General features: G+C 40.5%; 1 protein-coding gene across 1 annotated transcript in view; it reads right to left on the minus strand.

The window, feature by feature from the left end:
- Nucleotides 1-18,911, minus strand: part of LOC126199105 (active breakpoint cluster region-related protein) — a 122,080-nt gene that overhangs the window by 42,508 nt on the left and 60,661 nt on the right. The window contains exons 9-11 of the mRNA XM_049935862.1: nt 18,659-18,841; nt 17,541-17,726; nt 6,017-6,206 (exon numbers count right to left, since the gene is read on the minus strand). Coding sequence (XP_049791819.1) covers nt 6,017-6,206; nt 17,541-17,726; nt 18,659-18,841 — 559 coding nt within the window. The remainder of the gene's footprint in view (nt 1-6,016; nt 6,207-17,540; nt 17,727-18,658; nt 18,842-18,911) is intronic.

Below are 18,911 nucleotides of genomic sequence, written 5' to 3' on the forward strand. Positions count from 1 at the left end.
GGTGGTGTGCGCTGAAGTCCCCAAGGAGGGGATATGAGAGTGGGAGTTGCTGTACTAGAGTACACAGTTCAACATAAGGAAGTGGCCTACCAGGAGGGAGGCTGACATTGCAAACGGTGATTGCTGCAGTTGTATGCACTCTAACCGCTATCGCTTCCAGGTTGGTATGAAGGGGGATTCAGTCACTAATGACATCGGCGAGAGTCAAACTGCAGAACCCTCCAGACGCTATTCCACGGCCGGCGCAGTGCTGACAGAATGCCCAATAACACAAAACATTAGAGAGTTGTCATCACGAATGTGAGTTTCTTGAAGAGCAAGACAGAACGAAGAGTTTGAGGAAACAGAGTGTTGTATTTCAGGGAGATGGTGATAATATCCGTTGCAATTCCACTGGATTATCGTGTGATGAGAGACCAGGTGAGACATAAAGTAGCCAAGGGGAGGTCACGTCACTTGGTCAGTGGTCTTCACCAACGAGGATAGGGTGACATCCATAAAAACTGGGACTGTTTCGGGATGAGATGGAGGGAGCGAAGCTCTCCGGAAAGCTGGGGAAGCCTCGTCCTTTCGCTTGTGCTGCTACTTCTTCTCCCTCAGAGGGAGGGAGGAGGCATTATCAGTAAGGGAATAGGTGGCAGTGATGTCAGGATTGGACAGAGAGTGAGTGGCTTTGGGGCCCTTGGAGCATCGGTCCCTCCTCTGGCCTAAGGGTGCAAGCTTCCTGTCCTGAAAATGTAGGGGAGGAGTGTTCTGAGACGGAGCCCCATTCCTAGCTTAAGCAAGAGAAGAGGAGATTTTCAATTGAGGAGGAGGAGGAGGAGGAGGAGGAGGAGGAGGAGGAGCGGTTCTTGAAGGGGAAGGGACAGGAGCTGCCAAAGGTGAGGAAAGGGACAGGGGGCAGGATGGGGGTGACGGGGAGGGGTGAGAAGGGGAAGGCATAACTGAGGCAAAGATAGAGGAGAGATACACAGGGTGAAGTCTGTCAAATTTCTTCTGGACCTCAAAGTAGCTGAGACGGTCAACAGTCTTTATTTCCTGAATTCTTTTTTCCTTCATGTATACTGGACACTTCGGTGATTGGAGAGAATGGTGAGCAGAGCAGTTTACACAGTTAGGTGGTAGGATGCAAGGGCTTCCCACATGAAGATGGTGGCCGCAGTCACTACAGATGGGAGTGGCATCGCAACACAAGGACATGTGACCGAACTTGAGGCAATGGAAGTAATGCAGGGAGATGGAATATACGGTTTCATGTCACATCTGTACACCATTACCTTCACCTTCTCGGGCAGTTTCTTCCCTTCAAATGCCATGACAGAAGTGCCAGTGTCTACACGATGGTACTCAGGTCGTTTCTGGACACGCTGGACGAAATGAATGCCACATTGTTCCAGATTAGCCATAAGTTCATGATCAACTCGAAGAGAAGGGCCCTATGGAAAATTACATCCTGCGTCATACTGAGTGACTTATGAGGAGTGATAGCCATGAGGGTGTCTCGTGAACGGTTGCAGGCACAGAGGGAGCCTGGCTGGCAGAAGCTGTCTTTATAAGGAGAGAGCCAGATATCATCTTGCTTAGACTCAATTTCACTGAACTTGTCCTCAGTATGTTCCACAAAGAAAAGGGGTTTGGTGATAGCAGAAGTTTCCCTATTGGTCCTGGTATAGACAAAGAACCATGGACAGGGTTTTGCCCCACACCAGCACGTCTGGCCCTCCTCCCAGGGTGTAACCAAAGAGGGTAAGGCTGGAAAGGCAGGAACTGAGACAGAACTACGTTAAGAAAGAGACGCAACCGCAGTAGAATGGCCAGAAATTTCAACCCATTTCATGTGCCAAATGTCTGCCTTGGTACCAACCACTCCGAACAGGGGGCCTTTCTTGTGGGCACCACGCAGCCACAGCAATAGCCGCCTGGCAGGATGGTCATCGCCAGGAGTTCCGATGTCCCAAAAAGATGGGCAACCACTCATAGGCTTGCACCAGGCGTTCACAGCACAGGTATCAGCAGTGTGATCCCTGAGGTATCAGGGGGCTCAGTCAGACGGGTACCTAACAGCAGCCCCACCACACAGACTGGCTATCGAGCTGGTGACATAGCAAGGAGGCGGAAGGGCTTTGGTGGGAAGAGAAGGGTAGGGGGGAAAGGGAAAGGGGGGAGGAGGAGGAGGAGAGGAACCAACACTAAAGATGCCACACACAAACAGGCCTGGCCAGCAGGCAGATCGGTCAGAATAGATCCGACACGCAGTGCCTTCACATTAGTGGGAAATGACGGGCTTCAGTTTGGCAGGCCCAATCTGTTAGAGATACCCACAGAAATGGCCTGCGGTTCTGGCCTGTCACGGAAGTCCACTAGTGTGGCCAATTATTTACATGTCACAGACACCATGTTGATGAAATGCGACCGCGTGATCAGTCCAGGCAACAGATAAATTGTGTGAATACTCTGAAAATCAATGCTAATGAGGACAGGTAGCAACTCACAATAAAGATGATCACTGCCTGCAGGCAGGCACATATAAAAGACAATCACACTCTCACAACTAAATTTTTGTTCACAGCCTTCATCAGAAAATGAGAGCGCACACACATTCCCATGACCATTCGGACACAACTCATGCACACATGACCACTGTCTCTGGCTGCAGCATCAACAGTCTCTGAGAATCAGATCCAAACAAACCACTCCTCATGCCTACCTGCCTTTTCCTGGTAACTGCTAGGCTAGCAGCAAGAGTGGTGGCAGCATTGACTGCAAGCTAAGGGGAGTGGTAGAAAGGGAAGAAGCAGTAAGAATGAAGGAGTAGGGATGTGGCTCACATACTCAACTGCACACACCCAGCGATGATGCACGACATCTTAGTAAACAAACCATTTCATCTACTGAGACACAAACTAGATTTTTCCAGTGTTTTTTTCAAACTTCCCTGATTTCCCTGACACATTTGAAATTCCCTGATTTCCAGAACTTGTGACAACCGTGCACACATTCTGTCATCAAGGCATCTGCTGATTTTTGTCACTAATTCATTCACTCCATGTGTTGTGCTGCAGCATTTCCTGAAAATGCGTAACTGGGTAAAAGAATGAACTGAAATTCTCTCTCTGAACACAATGAAACTCTTTCAAACATTCTTGAGAAAATCAATACCTGATATAGGCCAGTAGTTTCCCATTTCATACTGTTTGCCCTTTTTATGAAATGACCAAACTTCAGCATATTTTAATCAATATGAGAATCATCCCTCATGAATAGACTAGTTGATACTGAGGGAATATTCACAGATTAACTGAGAAACCTGGCATTGCCTGGGTGTTTATTTGTAGCAGTGCTCGAGACTTCTTATGCATTGAATTTATTTTTGACTTCTAAAACTTTTTTTGTATACAACGTATGACTGGGGATGTGAACAAAGAGCTCATTTGCTCTGCTAACACAGGAGAGACTGTGAAGCAGCTGTGCAAACACACTAAGAACTTTGCTGGTTTCCTCTGAGAGTAAATGATTCTGAGGAGCGGATAATGCAAGGTGATCTCGATCAGAATTATGTCACGCCCCAGCTTTCAGATGAAGTTTCCAAAAAACGAGTTATATCTTGGTGTTCCTGAGCTGCAGGGAAGTCTTGCCTCATAATCTTCATTGGAGTCTCGAGATTGCATAGTCCTCAGTCTTTTGGCCATTCTGGTGTATAGACTTGGCCATTTTCCAACCATTTTTATTTGCAAACAAACTGAAATCGAAATGTAATGATAAGGCAGCCAAATCACAAAAATTCGTTATTCCTAGAACAGAATATGAATAAAACCTCTCAAAAGGAGCAAAGCAATGTAGCTTAATTTTTAATATACAGAGCTGTAAATCCAGATATCCTAGCCACATAAATTCAGTGCTAGTTTGTATTCGTAAAGATAAGATTCTGCCACTGACATTAACTTAGATTTAATTGCTTCCTCTTACGTTTTTGTTCATGTTACTGCATTCATTATTTCTATTTCTCATTTTGCTAGGATTTCATTTTACTTATAATCCCTGTTTTTGTTTACATCATCATCCAGGTTATTTTGTCCATAGTGGAATAAGAATTTATGTTTTAAATGTTTCTGTGATGACAGCAATAGGAAAAGGTACAACTTGTAATGAAAAATAAATTCTTGGCACCACTGCATAGATTATTTCATCTTTCGCTTTTTAATTGGCAGACTGGCATTTTCAAATTTTTATAAAAGAAACTGCATGTAAACCAATTAACTGAATAAAAATAGTGATCAAAGTAATTTTGATAAAAATTTAAAACTAAAAATATTTCAATGTACCTGATCAGATTTTAACAAACAACCTTTAGAATGTGAAGTCAGTACCTTAACCATTACACTATGCATACACTCTCTAAATTATTAATATTTTTAAAACTATAGAGCTTTATGCAAAATTTCAAAAAAATTTTCCATCGATTACTTGCAAAAGAGAGCCCACTAGGATGAATGGCTGCAGGGTGTGATACCTTGGAGCTTAACCTACATCACCAAATAGATTGTTTCAAAAAGACAATCCCACCATTGTGGACCTCTCTTTGTTAGTAATAAAAGCTTTAGCTATAGAAACACTTGTATTGGCTAACTCTAGAATAATTAATTTTACTGAACTGCAAGTAAGACAAGGTTAGTGTATAATCATTTATAATGAAGAATATTTATTAGAGACAATTTAAGGGGAGGAAAAAGGAAGAGAAAAAGAACAGCACAAACAGCAGAATATTTCAAGAAGATGGATATTAACCAAACAAATATTATCCAAAATACCGCAAACAGCAGCAGAATGGAAGGAATGCCATCAGAACCAATGGAAATAAATGGGAACTGGAGATGAGAGAAGATGAAATTCTCATGGTCTCTAGTTTTAATAACTCAACCAAAAACACAATCGAATTGTATGGAGGAAAAATAAACAAAAAGAGAAAACCATCCTTTATGGAAGAATTATTCGTACCTGCTCCTAAAACGATCATTCGGGAACTAAATTCATTTGCACACACATAAAAATACAATATACTAGGCCTATCCAGAAAGTAGATTTTGTTTTTTTTTTGTGAACAGGAAAAAAATAATATTTTACTCATCCAAAAGCAACACTTAAATACTACTTTTCAACACCGTCTCCATACAATTTTGGCACTTATTGTGGTATACAAGCTTTGATGTCCCACTGTCATAAAATTCTCCCATCTGAAACTTCAAACCAGTTGGTCATGTCCTCCCACAGCTCCACGTGGTCATCAAAGTGCTGCGTTGCAAGCCAGGTATTCATCATAGGAAATGGATGGTGATCACTGTGTGCAAGATCTGGACTGTATGGAGGATGAGGGAAGAATCCAGAAATGCTGATACAGCCATATGCTGGTTTCTGTCGTTTTCTGTCAAGATTTTTAGTACCCATCCAGCACCAAATTCGTGATAGCCTAGCTTCTGTGCAACAATTTGCTGCAATATTCGTGAATGTTCTTCATCGTTAACATCAGTTTGGTCACTTTTAAACCTAATGCTGCATTGGCGCACTCCGTCTTTAGTGTTTCCAGACACTTCACACAGCTGACAATAAACATCAACTGTTCTATGGTTTTTGCCACCAAAAATCTAATTACTGACCACACTTCACAACATGTGGAATTTTCAATTGTGATACACATTTAAAACTTTTACGATGAAATAACAGGAAATGAGACAAATCTCATGATGGTATGGCTGAATGCCAACTGAATGAACAAATGCTCAGACAACAATATGATTGCACTAGTCCTGTCCATCGTTGCTACAGGTGAAAACGTAATCTACTTTCTGGATATCTCTCGTATGTCCTGAACCAAATGGTTTGCAGGCTACATTATTAATGTATTTAAAGTTTTTACAAAAATCACATCTCTTCAAAAGATAGTACAATGCATATGTCTTGAAATGCTAAAAACCTGTAAGCAGCTGCTCAACTCATTAAAATGTGAAAGTCTGGTCTCTACCTGCAGGATGATCCAGTCCCTGAAGCTCGTGTAGAGTGATGTAGAGATCTCCCACTAATAAACTCTCATCCCTGCCTGTCCGCAGTAAGTAGGATCCCATGTCAGTCTTCAAGTAATTACGGCAGGCAGTGATCCATGCTTGCAATTCATACATGCTGACAGAAACATTTGGGCTTGGAAGTTGGCATGACTGTGGAAAACAACAAATTAAACAAAAAATTAATATTAACTGAGTAATATTGCACTACTGACATTAAGACATTCACCTTCGAGGATTATTATCCACTAAGAAAATTATTTCTGGTGCACCTTCCTGTGAATATGAGGGTGGTTAAATATGTAACCATGTTTGAAGGCAGATGGTGCTAACATGGGCTGGTGTTACCATTATGAGTTGCCATTTTTTAGATGACGGTAAGACAAAAGGTCATCAATTCAAAGATTAGTCTGAACATGGCAGCCACTTCAGGAGGAAGTACTGACTGGTTTTTGCTGTGGTGGAGAAAAGTGAAGTACTGTTAATGGATCCATTCTTTGCTCCTGGACTGGCATGCGATGACATGAATGTGAAACTGGATGCTGTTTACGATGATTCTCCAGTTTCAATGACAACAGTGAGATACCGGTTCAACAACTTTAAGTGTCCAATATCTGTTTTTGATGAGGATCTCCAAGGATGTGAGGCCATTGTGGTTACTGAGTAAATAATTGAAAAAGTCCACAACACGTATCTCATTTGTTGTAACTTAGTACAGTGAGCACATGTAACGAAGCAGTGTGTGTCTCCATGGCCGGCCTTGCATCGGCACACACAGTGCAGAAAGCGGTGCACTGTGTGCCAAACAGCCGCACATATGACAGCACATCATGGCCTTAGGCAGATTAACGTTATTGTGACAGACATATGCTCCATGTAAGACTGCACTAACGTGTGCGAGCGCGCGCGCGTGCGCGCGCGCTAAGTACTACTTCATTCAGTGCCTTATTATGCCTCTACATGTGGAAATGGAATAATAGCTGTTGGCTGGAATTCTGATACTGTGTTTGTACAATACGACAATATTTTTGGCGATGAGGATGGGATCCTATTGTGTGTTTCATTTATAAGTTCATTCTGGCCAATATATGGAAGAAATTCTTAAATCTCTGGTTGAATAGCAGCAAGCTCTCACCAGCCAGCAACAGGTTCCTCCATGGTACTAAACAATTTGGCAGTATCACTGATGCGCCAAGTTTGCCGCCATTGATGCAACCTCCACCGTTTCCTCCATGTGACAATTCTGTGGGATATGGGATGCATATGAAAAATGCCTTTGGCAACATTTCCAAATGTTTGGAGTCATCTAGCCCAAAGTGTGTAAGGCTTACTTTATGTCAAGGAAATGTGTCAGTTGCTCTCTACTTATCACTGTAAATGCACTCATGTTATTGCTGCTCATGATGAGGTCTACCATTGTCAAAAGTGGCTGTGTCAGTCGTACAATGCTTGAGCAGTGGATCTTCACACACTTATCCATCACTGCCAGTTTTTAGTGAAGCTCACTGGGACTCATATACAGATTCGATGGTTCATGATGCTATAATATGCCTGGTTCAATAGAGAAGTTCATAAACATGTTTTACACTGTGAAAATCCCTCTTTCACAGAGGTTTTGAACATTGCCCAGTCTTTCAAGTATCAAGGGAACCACAAAATTAAGTAGAAGATTGGCGTGAAGTTGCTGATTTGCTTCTCCTCCTCAATTGCTATGATTTGCTCACGGGAGGAACATGATGTCACAGTTGTGCAACCGCCATCTTCATGATGCATGGGGCACCATTGTGCTAAACAGCAACAGCGGTCCACATTACAGCTGCAGCTGCGTGCTGCTCTCCCTTCGTTTCCTTATTGTTTTGTTCAACATGAGCGGGCCCCGTGCCTAAAGCATTAGGTGACATGCAACCATTGTAAAAAAGAAAACGTACTGTATCTGTTTGCCGCTCTCAACCTTTTGTCATCAGACATCAACACGGATGTGAGCCCATGATCATGTCTGATGACGAAAGGTTGAGAGCTGCTAACAGATGCAGTAAGTATGTCTATCTTTTTCCCAAGCCTCAAACAAACTCTATACTGAAGTAAATGTTATGGACAAGATGTTAAAAATCCAATTGGACACAGGTGCAGCAATTTGTTAAATTCTCAAACCTATGTGGATTTTGGATCACTGGTGTTGTCCCCTGTCTCTCGTCAGATGGCGAGTTACAACAAATAACAAATACCCATTTTGGGACAGTTTTCTACTCCCGTAGTGTGTAAAGCAGTTGTTGCGCCTTTGACATTCTAGTGGTGGATAATGCCAACACTGAAAACTTATGTGGGTTGGATGCCTTAAGAATTTTTGGCTTCCATACTTCTGACAAAGTGCACCCAGTATCGGATGAAGCACTCTGCTCGGAATATTACTCCTTGTTTTAAGTAGATCTAGGGCATACTACTGATTTCAAGGCTCACATCATAATGAAATGGACGGTGTGTCCCCCCCCCCCCCCCCCCCCACTTTTTGCGCACACCCGATCCCAATAGCTTTATGGGAGCAGGTCAGATTAAAAATTAGAACTAGACAGATTTACGTCTGTTACCACACCTGTTTCCTCTAGTGAGTGGTCTACTCCACAGGTGATTGTCGCAAAACCAAACAGCAACTTTTGGCACTGTGGTGATTTTAGAAACTCTGTAAATTCACAGTGTATTACTGATACCTATCCCTTACACTGACAGGACAAACTCTTAGCATGGCTTTCCGGGAGCCAATATTTTTCCAAAATATCTGTCTGAGGCCTAGTTGCAACTGCCTCTGATGATGATTCCAAATGTATCCTCATAGTGAATACCCCATTCGGGGAACATGAATACCAGCGGCTGCCATTTGCTGTAGCTAGCGCGCCTGGAGCAACTCACAGCCTCCGCGTTTGGGTGCATTAATTACCTGAAAGGTACTGGGGTTTCCAGTTCTTCAACAGGTAACACATGAGGAACATTGGGGGCCTAGTTCGCTGTGCTACAGGTCATCAGGTTGAACAGTAACTTGAACAAATCATAATTTTTTCAGCCATCTATCGTTTAACCAAGTTTTGAAGTCCTGCATGCTGGTGTCAGGTCTTTGTGCCAACATGTTGATGCCACTACAGCTTTGCCACATTCTACCTATGTCAAGGATCTACAGGCCTATCTTGGAAAGATTGCATACTACCATAAGGTTTTTGCTGATGCACCCTCAGTGGCTCGATGCTTTTGTGCTCTCTTACGTAAAGATGTTCCTTTTCAATGGTTGCCCGCATGCGAGCATATTTTTACCCTGCCGAGTTCAAAATCACACTCAGCACCTTGCTTGGTTACCTTCCAACCAGGCCATCTTTTGGCCACAGATGCCGCCCAGTATGGCCTTGGGGTCAATCTCTCACACAAATACCTGGACAGTCCTGAATGCCCTCTTGTGCACGCTTACAAAAACATGAATAAGGTGCAACAGCACTACTCACAGGTAGAAAAAGGCCTTGCTATTGTGTATGCACTCAAAAAATTTCTTGTTTTCATCAACAGTTTTAAATTTAATTTTATTACTGATCATAAACCGCTGGTTTCTCTTTCCCATCACTCGGCATCTCTACCAGACAAAACGATCCATTGCCTGCAACCCTGGCTTCTGTTTTTGTCACATTAAAACTAAGAGATTCATTTCCACCTCACAGCACAACATACTAATGCGGATGCTCTTTCTCGATTGACAATTTGCTCCAATCCAGCATTTGAGGATAAACTATTGTGTTTCCATTAAGACGTCTAAGCCCATACTAGTTCTCAGATTTTGGTGGCTGATTCTGTCTTACCTCAGGTCGTTCAATGTGTCCATCACAGCTGGCTGGATAAACCACCAGGCCAGGCTTCGGATCCCTTGTGTAATTATTATGCTCTCTGCAACCGCCTCTCTGTTCTTGATGGTGTTTTACTGTTGGCTATTAACATGCTGGTGCCCAGGGTTATGATCCCATCCACACTGCGGTGGGATGTCTTACATCTTCTCCACCTGGACTGGCAGACAGGGGCCCTCAAAAGAGTAATGTCTTTGTGACAGATGTATACTGCATGTTAGACTGTGTGTTAATGCCCTTGTTAATAATAAATTCTACTTCATTCACTGTTTTTGTATATTCCTGCATATGGAAATAGAATAAAAGTTGTTGGTTGGTATTCCGACAGTGTCTTTGCGCAGTGTTACAATACCAATAATCACTAAAAAAAGTACACAAAATAGAAGACGCCAAAGGTATGTTGACTGAAATACCAATAATACTTTATGTGGTAAGTTGGCGATACAAAAATTCTCAGCTCAATCGGTGCCACAACTGTGACGATGGATATCAGCAGGTGTGGCTTTAAACTTTGAAGCTATATTTGTAGCAGTTTAAGTAAGACTACAGGCCATGATGTTGCTGTTGATGAGAGGAGATTTCATAATTATACCCCAAAAACCCAGGAACAATCAAGACAATGGGATTACCTCCAGTAACTCTGCTCCAGGGAAAGTGAAAGTGATCTTCTCGGCCGTAATAGTTGAAGAAATGATGGAAAGGACATCTTAGAAAAAGAAAGATTATCATTGGAGAATATTACAATGAGATATTGGACCACTTTGACTGAAAACTGAACACGGCCCATGTGTTAAAGCAAAAGGTTCTGTTTCACCACAACTATCACCTACAGTTGTTCCTGAAAAACTCCAAACTAAACTAATATTATTATAAGATGCTGCCTTATCCTTTGTATTTGCCTAATGTGGCTCCTTGGGATTTCTTTTTGCTCCCGAACATAAATAAATGGCTCGCAGGTAAAAAAAAAAATGGTGCAAATTAAGAGATCATCACTGAGTCACAGACATATTTTAGATAAGTTGCCAACTGCCTTTTTTTAAAAAAAATGTGTAAAAACAATGGTTAGGGCAATGAGGATAGAGCATATCCCTAAAATGGAACCATGCTGAAAAACAATTAATTTGGTTTAGAATGAGATATTGTGCACAAAAGTGGAACAATTTCTTTGTTCTGGGTCAGACTTATAAACAAATCAAGGTAACATTAAATTACACCATTTGTTATTTTACGTTTATGGGGAATAGCTACATTACCTTGATTCATATTGTGTAAGAATTATTCCATACCTCTAATTACTTTTTCTTTGATGACATCTACCTAGCTCTCATCTGAATCTTGGGCTGTCAATGGCAGTTATGTCACTCTCAGTCCCACACAACAATTCTATTGTCACCAACAAAACACATTTTCTGATTTTTAGATACGAGAGTGGATCAAGTATAAATGTGATTTTATTTTTTATTTAAATTCATTTATTGAAAAACTCAAGGCAATTATAATTATTTTTCTCCCCATAGTCTCCTGCTTTGGAAATGCATTTGTCCCAGTGTATGGGCAGCTTTTTGATGCCCTCATCATAAAAAGAACTGGGTCGTGTCACCAGCCAGTTATGCATCTTCAAATCGTGGCCTTCCTAGAGCTTCTTTAAGCGGTCTGAATAAATGGAAACCGCAGGGCAATAAGTCCGGGCTGTAAGAAGGATGATCAAGTGTAGTCCAGTGCATTTCCTGCAGCTTGGAAGGGCTGTAAGAAAGATGATCAAGTGTAGTCCAGCGCATTTCCTGTAGCTTGGAAGACAGTTAAGAGCTGCAGTATGGGGTTGCGCATTGTCGTGGAGGAGGATCACCTGTCAAACCGACTGATCTCGTCTTTTGCAGCAATATGCAACTCTAGCCTTGTTCAACGGTTTGCAGTAGTAAGCACCATTGATTGTGTGTCGCTCATGCAAAAAAAATCAATCTTTCTCGGATTCTGGAGTGTAGTGGTGAACCCATGTTTCGTTGCAGGTGACGATCTGACTCAAAACTGCATCACCTTCTTCTGCAAACCTTGCTGTAAGCCTCTGACAGACATTCAAACATCTCAACTTCATATTTTTGGTCAAATGTTTAGTGACCCATCTGGGACACGCTTTCCAGAACTGTAGGCCATTTGTGATCACTGCTTGACAGTTGCCGTAACTGATTCCAACTTTTTGTGCGATTTCTGATACTATCGTCCGTCGATCATCGTCAATAATGTCTTTAACCACATAAATGTTTTTGTCTGTAAGGCTGGTCCAAGGACGGTGATCATGCTGTTGATTTTCCATACATTCTTTTCCTTCCCCTAACTTTTTATGCCAGGGAAACACACGAGTCATTGATAATGTTTTATCACCGAACTGTGCAATCAATCTTTGGCAAATTTCCACCGCTGTAACTCCTTTACGAGCAAGAAATTTGATAATTATGCATTGTGCAATGGAAGGGTGCACCTTTTGCTCAGACATTGCGAGCATTACTGACGAAACGGCGGGTAATATCTCACAGCATGCTCTCCTCACTTTTAACGGTCCTGCCTAAGCATAACAGAAGTGCGGGGCCAGTCCTACCAACTGCTGATGTCCAGGAACAAAAATCCCGTTTATATATGATCCCCCTCATAACTACAGTTCACATGGATAAACCATCAGAACTTTACAGCCATTAACTTGCTCTCCAGTATATGCCTAGTATCTAGCATGTGCCTGGAAATGTAAAGCAAAAGTCGTCTGATGGAGCCCATGACTCTCTTCTCTCATGTCCTTCCTGGTTTCTATGTTTGGACCTCAATTGCACTTCCCTTGTTACTGTGCTTCCAGTTTCTTTCAAACTGCCGTATTAAAATTTTTCAATTTCATTTTGTGTTGTGTCACTAATTAAATCTGTTTTGGGATTATATTTACTGTTGATTCTTTTACTTTTTGTCTCTTACAATTTCATTTTTTTTTAACATTCTCTTCATTATACTCACTCAGTGAGTTATCACCTGTCCTTTCTGTCACACCCTTTCCTATATTTTTGTCTTTTTAGTAACTTCTTTTACTTGAATATTACTTTTCATTTGTACCACACAACTCTATCTCTCTTGGCAATACATTATTTGAACTGTCCTAAACTTTGAAATCTGTTACTGTTAAATATTACACACAATTACTTGCAAGTTTTTCCTGTTGAATTATCCACCCACCGAATTTACTGTCATTAATTCACAATCCACACAACTTTTTTTGTTATTGTGAAGTAGAAATGTCTGTAATCTGAACTGTTACAGTATGCAAAAAACAACTTGCAATTGGCCGATTGCAGCGGCAGGGAGCAGTGTTGCCCACTTGCAGCCAACATTATTTCACAAGGTTCTGCAAGAACCTATGAAATAGGTCACAGTAATCACATGGCACTTGAGATAGAACTATGATTTGCTGGTGGCTGGCTTACATCATTCGGCTCACTGAAACGTCAGTCACGAAGTTATTTTAATTCAAGTACAGCCATACTGGATATTTATTGTCTTGTTGTCTTGCCAGCTATCAAAAGGTTATTTATTTTGTATAAAAATGGATCACAGAATCTGTATTAAATTTTGTAATAAGAATGGAATAAAGTGCAGCCATTCGACAAAATCAAACAATGACAGTTGCAATCAAGTCCGAACTTGCTTGTGTGTGTGTGTGTGTGTGTGTGTGTGTGTGTGTGTGTGAGAGAGAGAGAGAGAGAGAGAGAGAGAGAGAGTCCTTTTCTGAAAAAGGCTTTGGCAGAAAGCTAAATGTGTAGCTGCCTTTTCGTTGTGCCTGTCTACAACTCAATGTGTCATTTTTATGGTGAGCAGCAATCTATCTTTTCCTTATACTGTTGATAAAGCGCAGGAAATTTTTTAGAAATGTTAAATATTTCTTTTGATGATTCTGCTGGGTAAAATAAAGATTCACATAAGGCACAGGTGTTTTGAAGAAGGCAGTGAAGATGTTAAAAATGATGAGTGCCCCAGCACATCATAAACCAACAAAATATTGGAAAAAGTGAAAGAAATGATTATGAATAATTGCCAAATCACAATCAGAAAAGTCAGTGATGATGTTGCTATATCATTTGGTTCATGCTTTGAAATTTTTTCGTATGTTTTGGGTATGAAACATGTGACAGCAAAATCTGTTCCAAAATTGTTGAATTTCTAACAAAAATAGTGACAAATGCAAGTTGCTAAAGAGTCACTAGACGAATTCAACAATGATGCAAAACTACTGAAATGCTTCACAACAGGCGATAAAACTTAGGTTCACGGACATGATGTCAAAACAGAGGGTTCATTGTCCTTGTGGAAGCATCTAGATCACCAAGACTGAAAAAAGCTCAACAACTGCAGTCAAACGTGAAGGTTACGCTTATTATGTTCTTTGATTTCAATGGCACAAAGTACCACTAGTTCTTACCATAAGGTCAAATGATCAATAAGACGTATTAATTATAAGTTCAATGCAACTTTTTATGAAGTGATCTGAGGAGAAAAAACCCACAGTAATTTGTGGCAAAACAATTCTTGGATTTTGCCCCACAATGATGTAACTGGTCACTTCACTGATTGCTTGTGAGTTTCTGACCAAAAATGATGTCCCAGCCTTCATATTTGGTAGACTACTTCTATTTCCAAAAATATAGATCACCTTCATGAGCCGTGTTTCTGGGAATGGACAAAGTGTATATTATCTAATGGGGACTATTCTGAATGGAATAACATTGATATGGATGACTATAGTCCGATCCATGAACGATGGTGGTTTGTGCAGCTCTAGACAGGGACAGGGACTGCATTGTTGCCAGTTCCAAGCGACAGTTGCAGTAAGTGCACACACATACTCTGTGCTGGAAGAAAGCGTGTATACTACAAATTATGTCTCATGCTTGGTTATGAAGAATTCGTCGCTCACCCCCACAATCAGCTGTGGCACGTTCAAAATATATGGAACAAAAATTCACTAAATAACTCAGTATGATCACGTTTAATGCTCTGATTGGCTAAGACATTCACAGCAGAGCACTGATAACACTACTGAACACTCACTGGTTGTCGAACAATGCGTAATGTATATTCACAGAACAAGCCTAAACTAGACCACTACTGTTTGTGACTTCAACTACAAATAAAACTCTTTCCAAAAAAAAAACAAAAATTCTCATATTTTTAGAACATTGCAGGCTTTCAAATGAGACAAAATGAAATAATGTGTGGTGGTGTGGCCCTCAATTACATACCCTCCGACTCAGAGTTGAAATATTAAAAGTTTTGGCTGGTTTCGTTGTCTAGGGGCTGGGATGCGTAGTTGCCACATTACAAGCCAAATACTGCTGAGTCTACAGTATACAATATGAATAGACACGAGTCGAATGGTTGAAGGTTCCTAACACTCGGCAACTGTGAATTTTGAACGTAATATAGACATTTATAAATGACAGATTGCAATTAAATGAAATCTACAGGTTCTATCTTAATGACTTTAAATGATGAGTACAATAGTAGAAGTACTTTTGAGAATGCGGTATATTTCTGCCAAAAACTTATTGGTGTCGATGGTCCTGCATTTAAATAAAATATAAGTTGAATAACAGGGAAACAATAGACTCCTACTGCACGTAATTAGTTATGAATGACAACATAGCTTGCAAGATGTTCACTTCTAAACGCACACTACGTCTTCACTGTATAAGCCATGGAAATCTCACAAGTGCACAAGTCGGCACTCCGTAGTATTTCTATCTGTCGTGACCACGCGCAAACCGCTCCAAACACTCCAAGTCGCTCTCGCGACTGTGCGTCCGTCGCGCCATCACGTCTAGCACTCTCCTGTGTCCTGTCGACTGTCACGCGCATCGCCCTATTCCGAACTGCCCCTCCATTCACTTCAGTAGTCACCTCCCTTAGTAACGAGCGCTGTGATTGGCGATAGCACTTCTGTCATGCCTCCAAGCCAATGCACACTCACAAACACAAACACTTTGAAACACGTTCGAAATGCTGGATTTACATTTAAATAACTTGAAATTAAATAAATATTCCTATGGCTGGACCATAAACATGCTCTAACATACATTACTAAATACATAAACAATTAAATAGACACATATCAAGGGAATAGCAAGCAAAAGTAGGACAGTAGCCCAATGTCTCTGTGCTTTCTAAAACACAGTAAATAATTGACCAATTTCTTCATGAATTGCATATATTGGATATAAACAAAGACATAGATGAATAAATATATTTATAAGCATGCTACCACCGTTTTTTTGTGTCACGGTGGAGTACTTATGGCCTGATGCAATTAACAGAAATCGGACACTTTGACCTCCAATAACTCATGTATTATTAAAGTTACATGCCTGTATTATTTCATACCAATTTAGGTTTACACTAATAGCTTTATAAAGACATGTTGATCGAGAAAATCGGATGAACCATTTAGATTTTGGAAAGTCATTGCTGGATGTTACTTGTATAATTTACAGTCAGATACTAAACTTTATAAACTAATAAAGATATTGAAAATCTGATTACACCATCAGAATTGTCGTGCAAATAATGGTAACGTACATGATTCTTTTTAAGGTATCATGATTCTGCTGGCTGTTCTTAATTTCTATACGAACTGTGAAATGTCTGCCATGATGGTTTCATGCTGCCATTTCCGGCATGTCTCCTTCATTGACACAGCATCACTGCGCAATTCCCAGCCACGCTGTCGCTGGATCCCGGCTAATGTTCAGAACCACATGGCTGTCAATGAGCCAAGGTCTGTCGAGAGGCCCCAGTGCGGCCTCGCCAACTCCGAACTTAGAATATTTTCAGGGCGCCACAACTCACCCGTTACCTCACACCATACCTTGCACACAATAGAACGTGCCCTCTCTACTGCAGACAGCTGACCAGTAGATGGAGACTTTTAAAATATATTGATTCACAGCTAACACTTCCAACAATATAAATACACAGAGTATCATCTTCACACCACTTATCTCAACTGGGAAGATATCAACTATTGTGCATGTACAGTGGAGACATTGTGGCCATGGTAGATGTCCAGTAAAATGTTTATGTTTTTGACCTTTTGAAGTTTCCACAGAAACATCACATTCTCATAACCTTTATCCATCTGCTAATATATTGAGTAGTTGATAATAGATCATCAGCAGAAGCACATGCAATAATCTTGGCACTGTTACTTTCACAGCTTGCTCATGTACTTACCGCTTGCCCTTTCCTCTACTTTCCTTTTTCCTATGCTTTTTTTTTCATACCACTCAACTGTAATCTCTCTTGGTATGGCATCCTGAGTGAGTGCTGTATCGAGTCTAAGGAAAAAAAAATTCTTTTCTTTCTTTTCCAGCTTCCCTCGAAGATGCAAATGATGGAACACATGGTTATGAAAAACTGACCAATTCTTTCTCTATCTGTGATTGAGAACCACATCATGACAATACTATACAGTTTAGGTATTATTTTTTGGTCTGCAGTATCATTTCTTAGTATCCATTATTGAGAACATGCTTATATTAATTTGGACTTAATTAATGAGTTGCACATTTTACTGACTGTATTTTACCTGCAGAGCATGAATTGCGTCAATCCACTGTGTTCTTTCAAACTCGGATGAAAGGAAAAATGTGTAAGTTCTTGAACTGCGATTTCCAACTCTGAAGACAAGATTTGGTGACGCCAAAACCAGCTGTGCCTCCAAATCAGCCAATTTCTTACGCTGTTTCTCTGATCTGCTTCCCAGACGCAACCTCTGAAATGATAATTTCTACATTAATAATTAAAGATAGTAAGAGAGATTTCTGAAAGTTAACATGTAGCACTTTTATCTTTGCACATAGCAGATATAAAAAGGAACCCAAAAACTTTTGAACATTAAGTGAAGTGTAAGGGAATGCTCAAAATAATTCAACTAGGTAGAACAAAAGGCAGAGAAAGAACTAATGAGGTGGTTGTTATTTTGTCTCTCCTGGCATATTTGTTGACAGGACAGTACTTAGTAACACATGCCTTATGTCTATAATAATATAAACAGACAGATACTTAAGCTGACAGGGGGTACAAACTGTTGGTGTGGTGTATGAGTGGACCTGTTAGGAGACTTGGACCAGACAATTACTTACTTAGAAACCATCAGCTAATACGAATATGTGGTTTGTGTGTGTGTGTGTACAGGGGCATGCATATACTTAATATTACGACTGGTAAAAAATAGAGATGTCACTGTAGCAAATGTTATCATTTTTGGTGGACTCAGGTTGTTTTCTTTGGTATTTGAAGTGTTTCCTGATAGTCTAGCCTTTTGCTTTTACATTGGAAATATAAGATGCTGATGCTGAATTAAACGGTAACAGACTAAATAATAAGCTTGTGTAACTGCATTAGTGTATGCACATTTGCTCCATGTATTTCATAAAAATGTAATACTATGTTATATCATAAGAAAATACACATGAATTGTATTCAGAAGCATCATGTTTTACAAATAGTTGTTCTGATTATGCGGAAACTGTGGACTTTGGAAGAGTTAGTGACAAAAGTTTTGGAAACACTACACAATATATAGTGTATTTATAGGACATAGTACAGTTTTAACTTTAATCTTGGTGATGTGCTTCCATGAATAAATTCATTTACAACTTTTCAATGAGATTACTACAGTTTTAAGCCAGTGATCATACAAACCTTGTCATCATTCTTTTCATCCCAAAGAATTTGGTCTCGCACAGTGCAAGCTTGAGATTTAAGTGCAACAATGTTAGCTGGTGAATTTTCTCGTGGCTCAACAGCTGGTTCCTCAAAGATAACAATATCACCAAGTGGAATGTACCATTTCAGTTCAAATGTGAATTTGTCTCGTCCAGAAGCCTGAAAACAAAGTGTAATAGTTGAAATACTATTGAAAAAACCAGCATGAAAATTTGACACTTGAATGAAA

Source organism: Schistocerca nitens, chromosome 1, assembly GCF_023898315.1.
Source record: "Schistocerca nitens isolate TAMUIC-IGC-003100 chromosome 1, iqSchNite1.1, whole genome shotgun sequence".
Classification (NCBI taxonomy): domain Eukaryota; kingdom Metazoa; phylum Arthropoda; class Insecta; order Orthoptera; family Acrididae; genus Schistocerca; species Schistocerca nitens.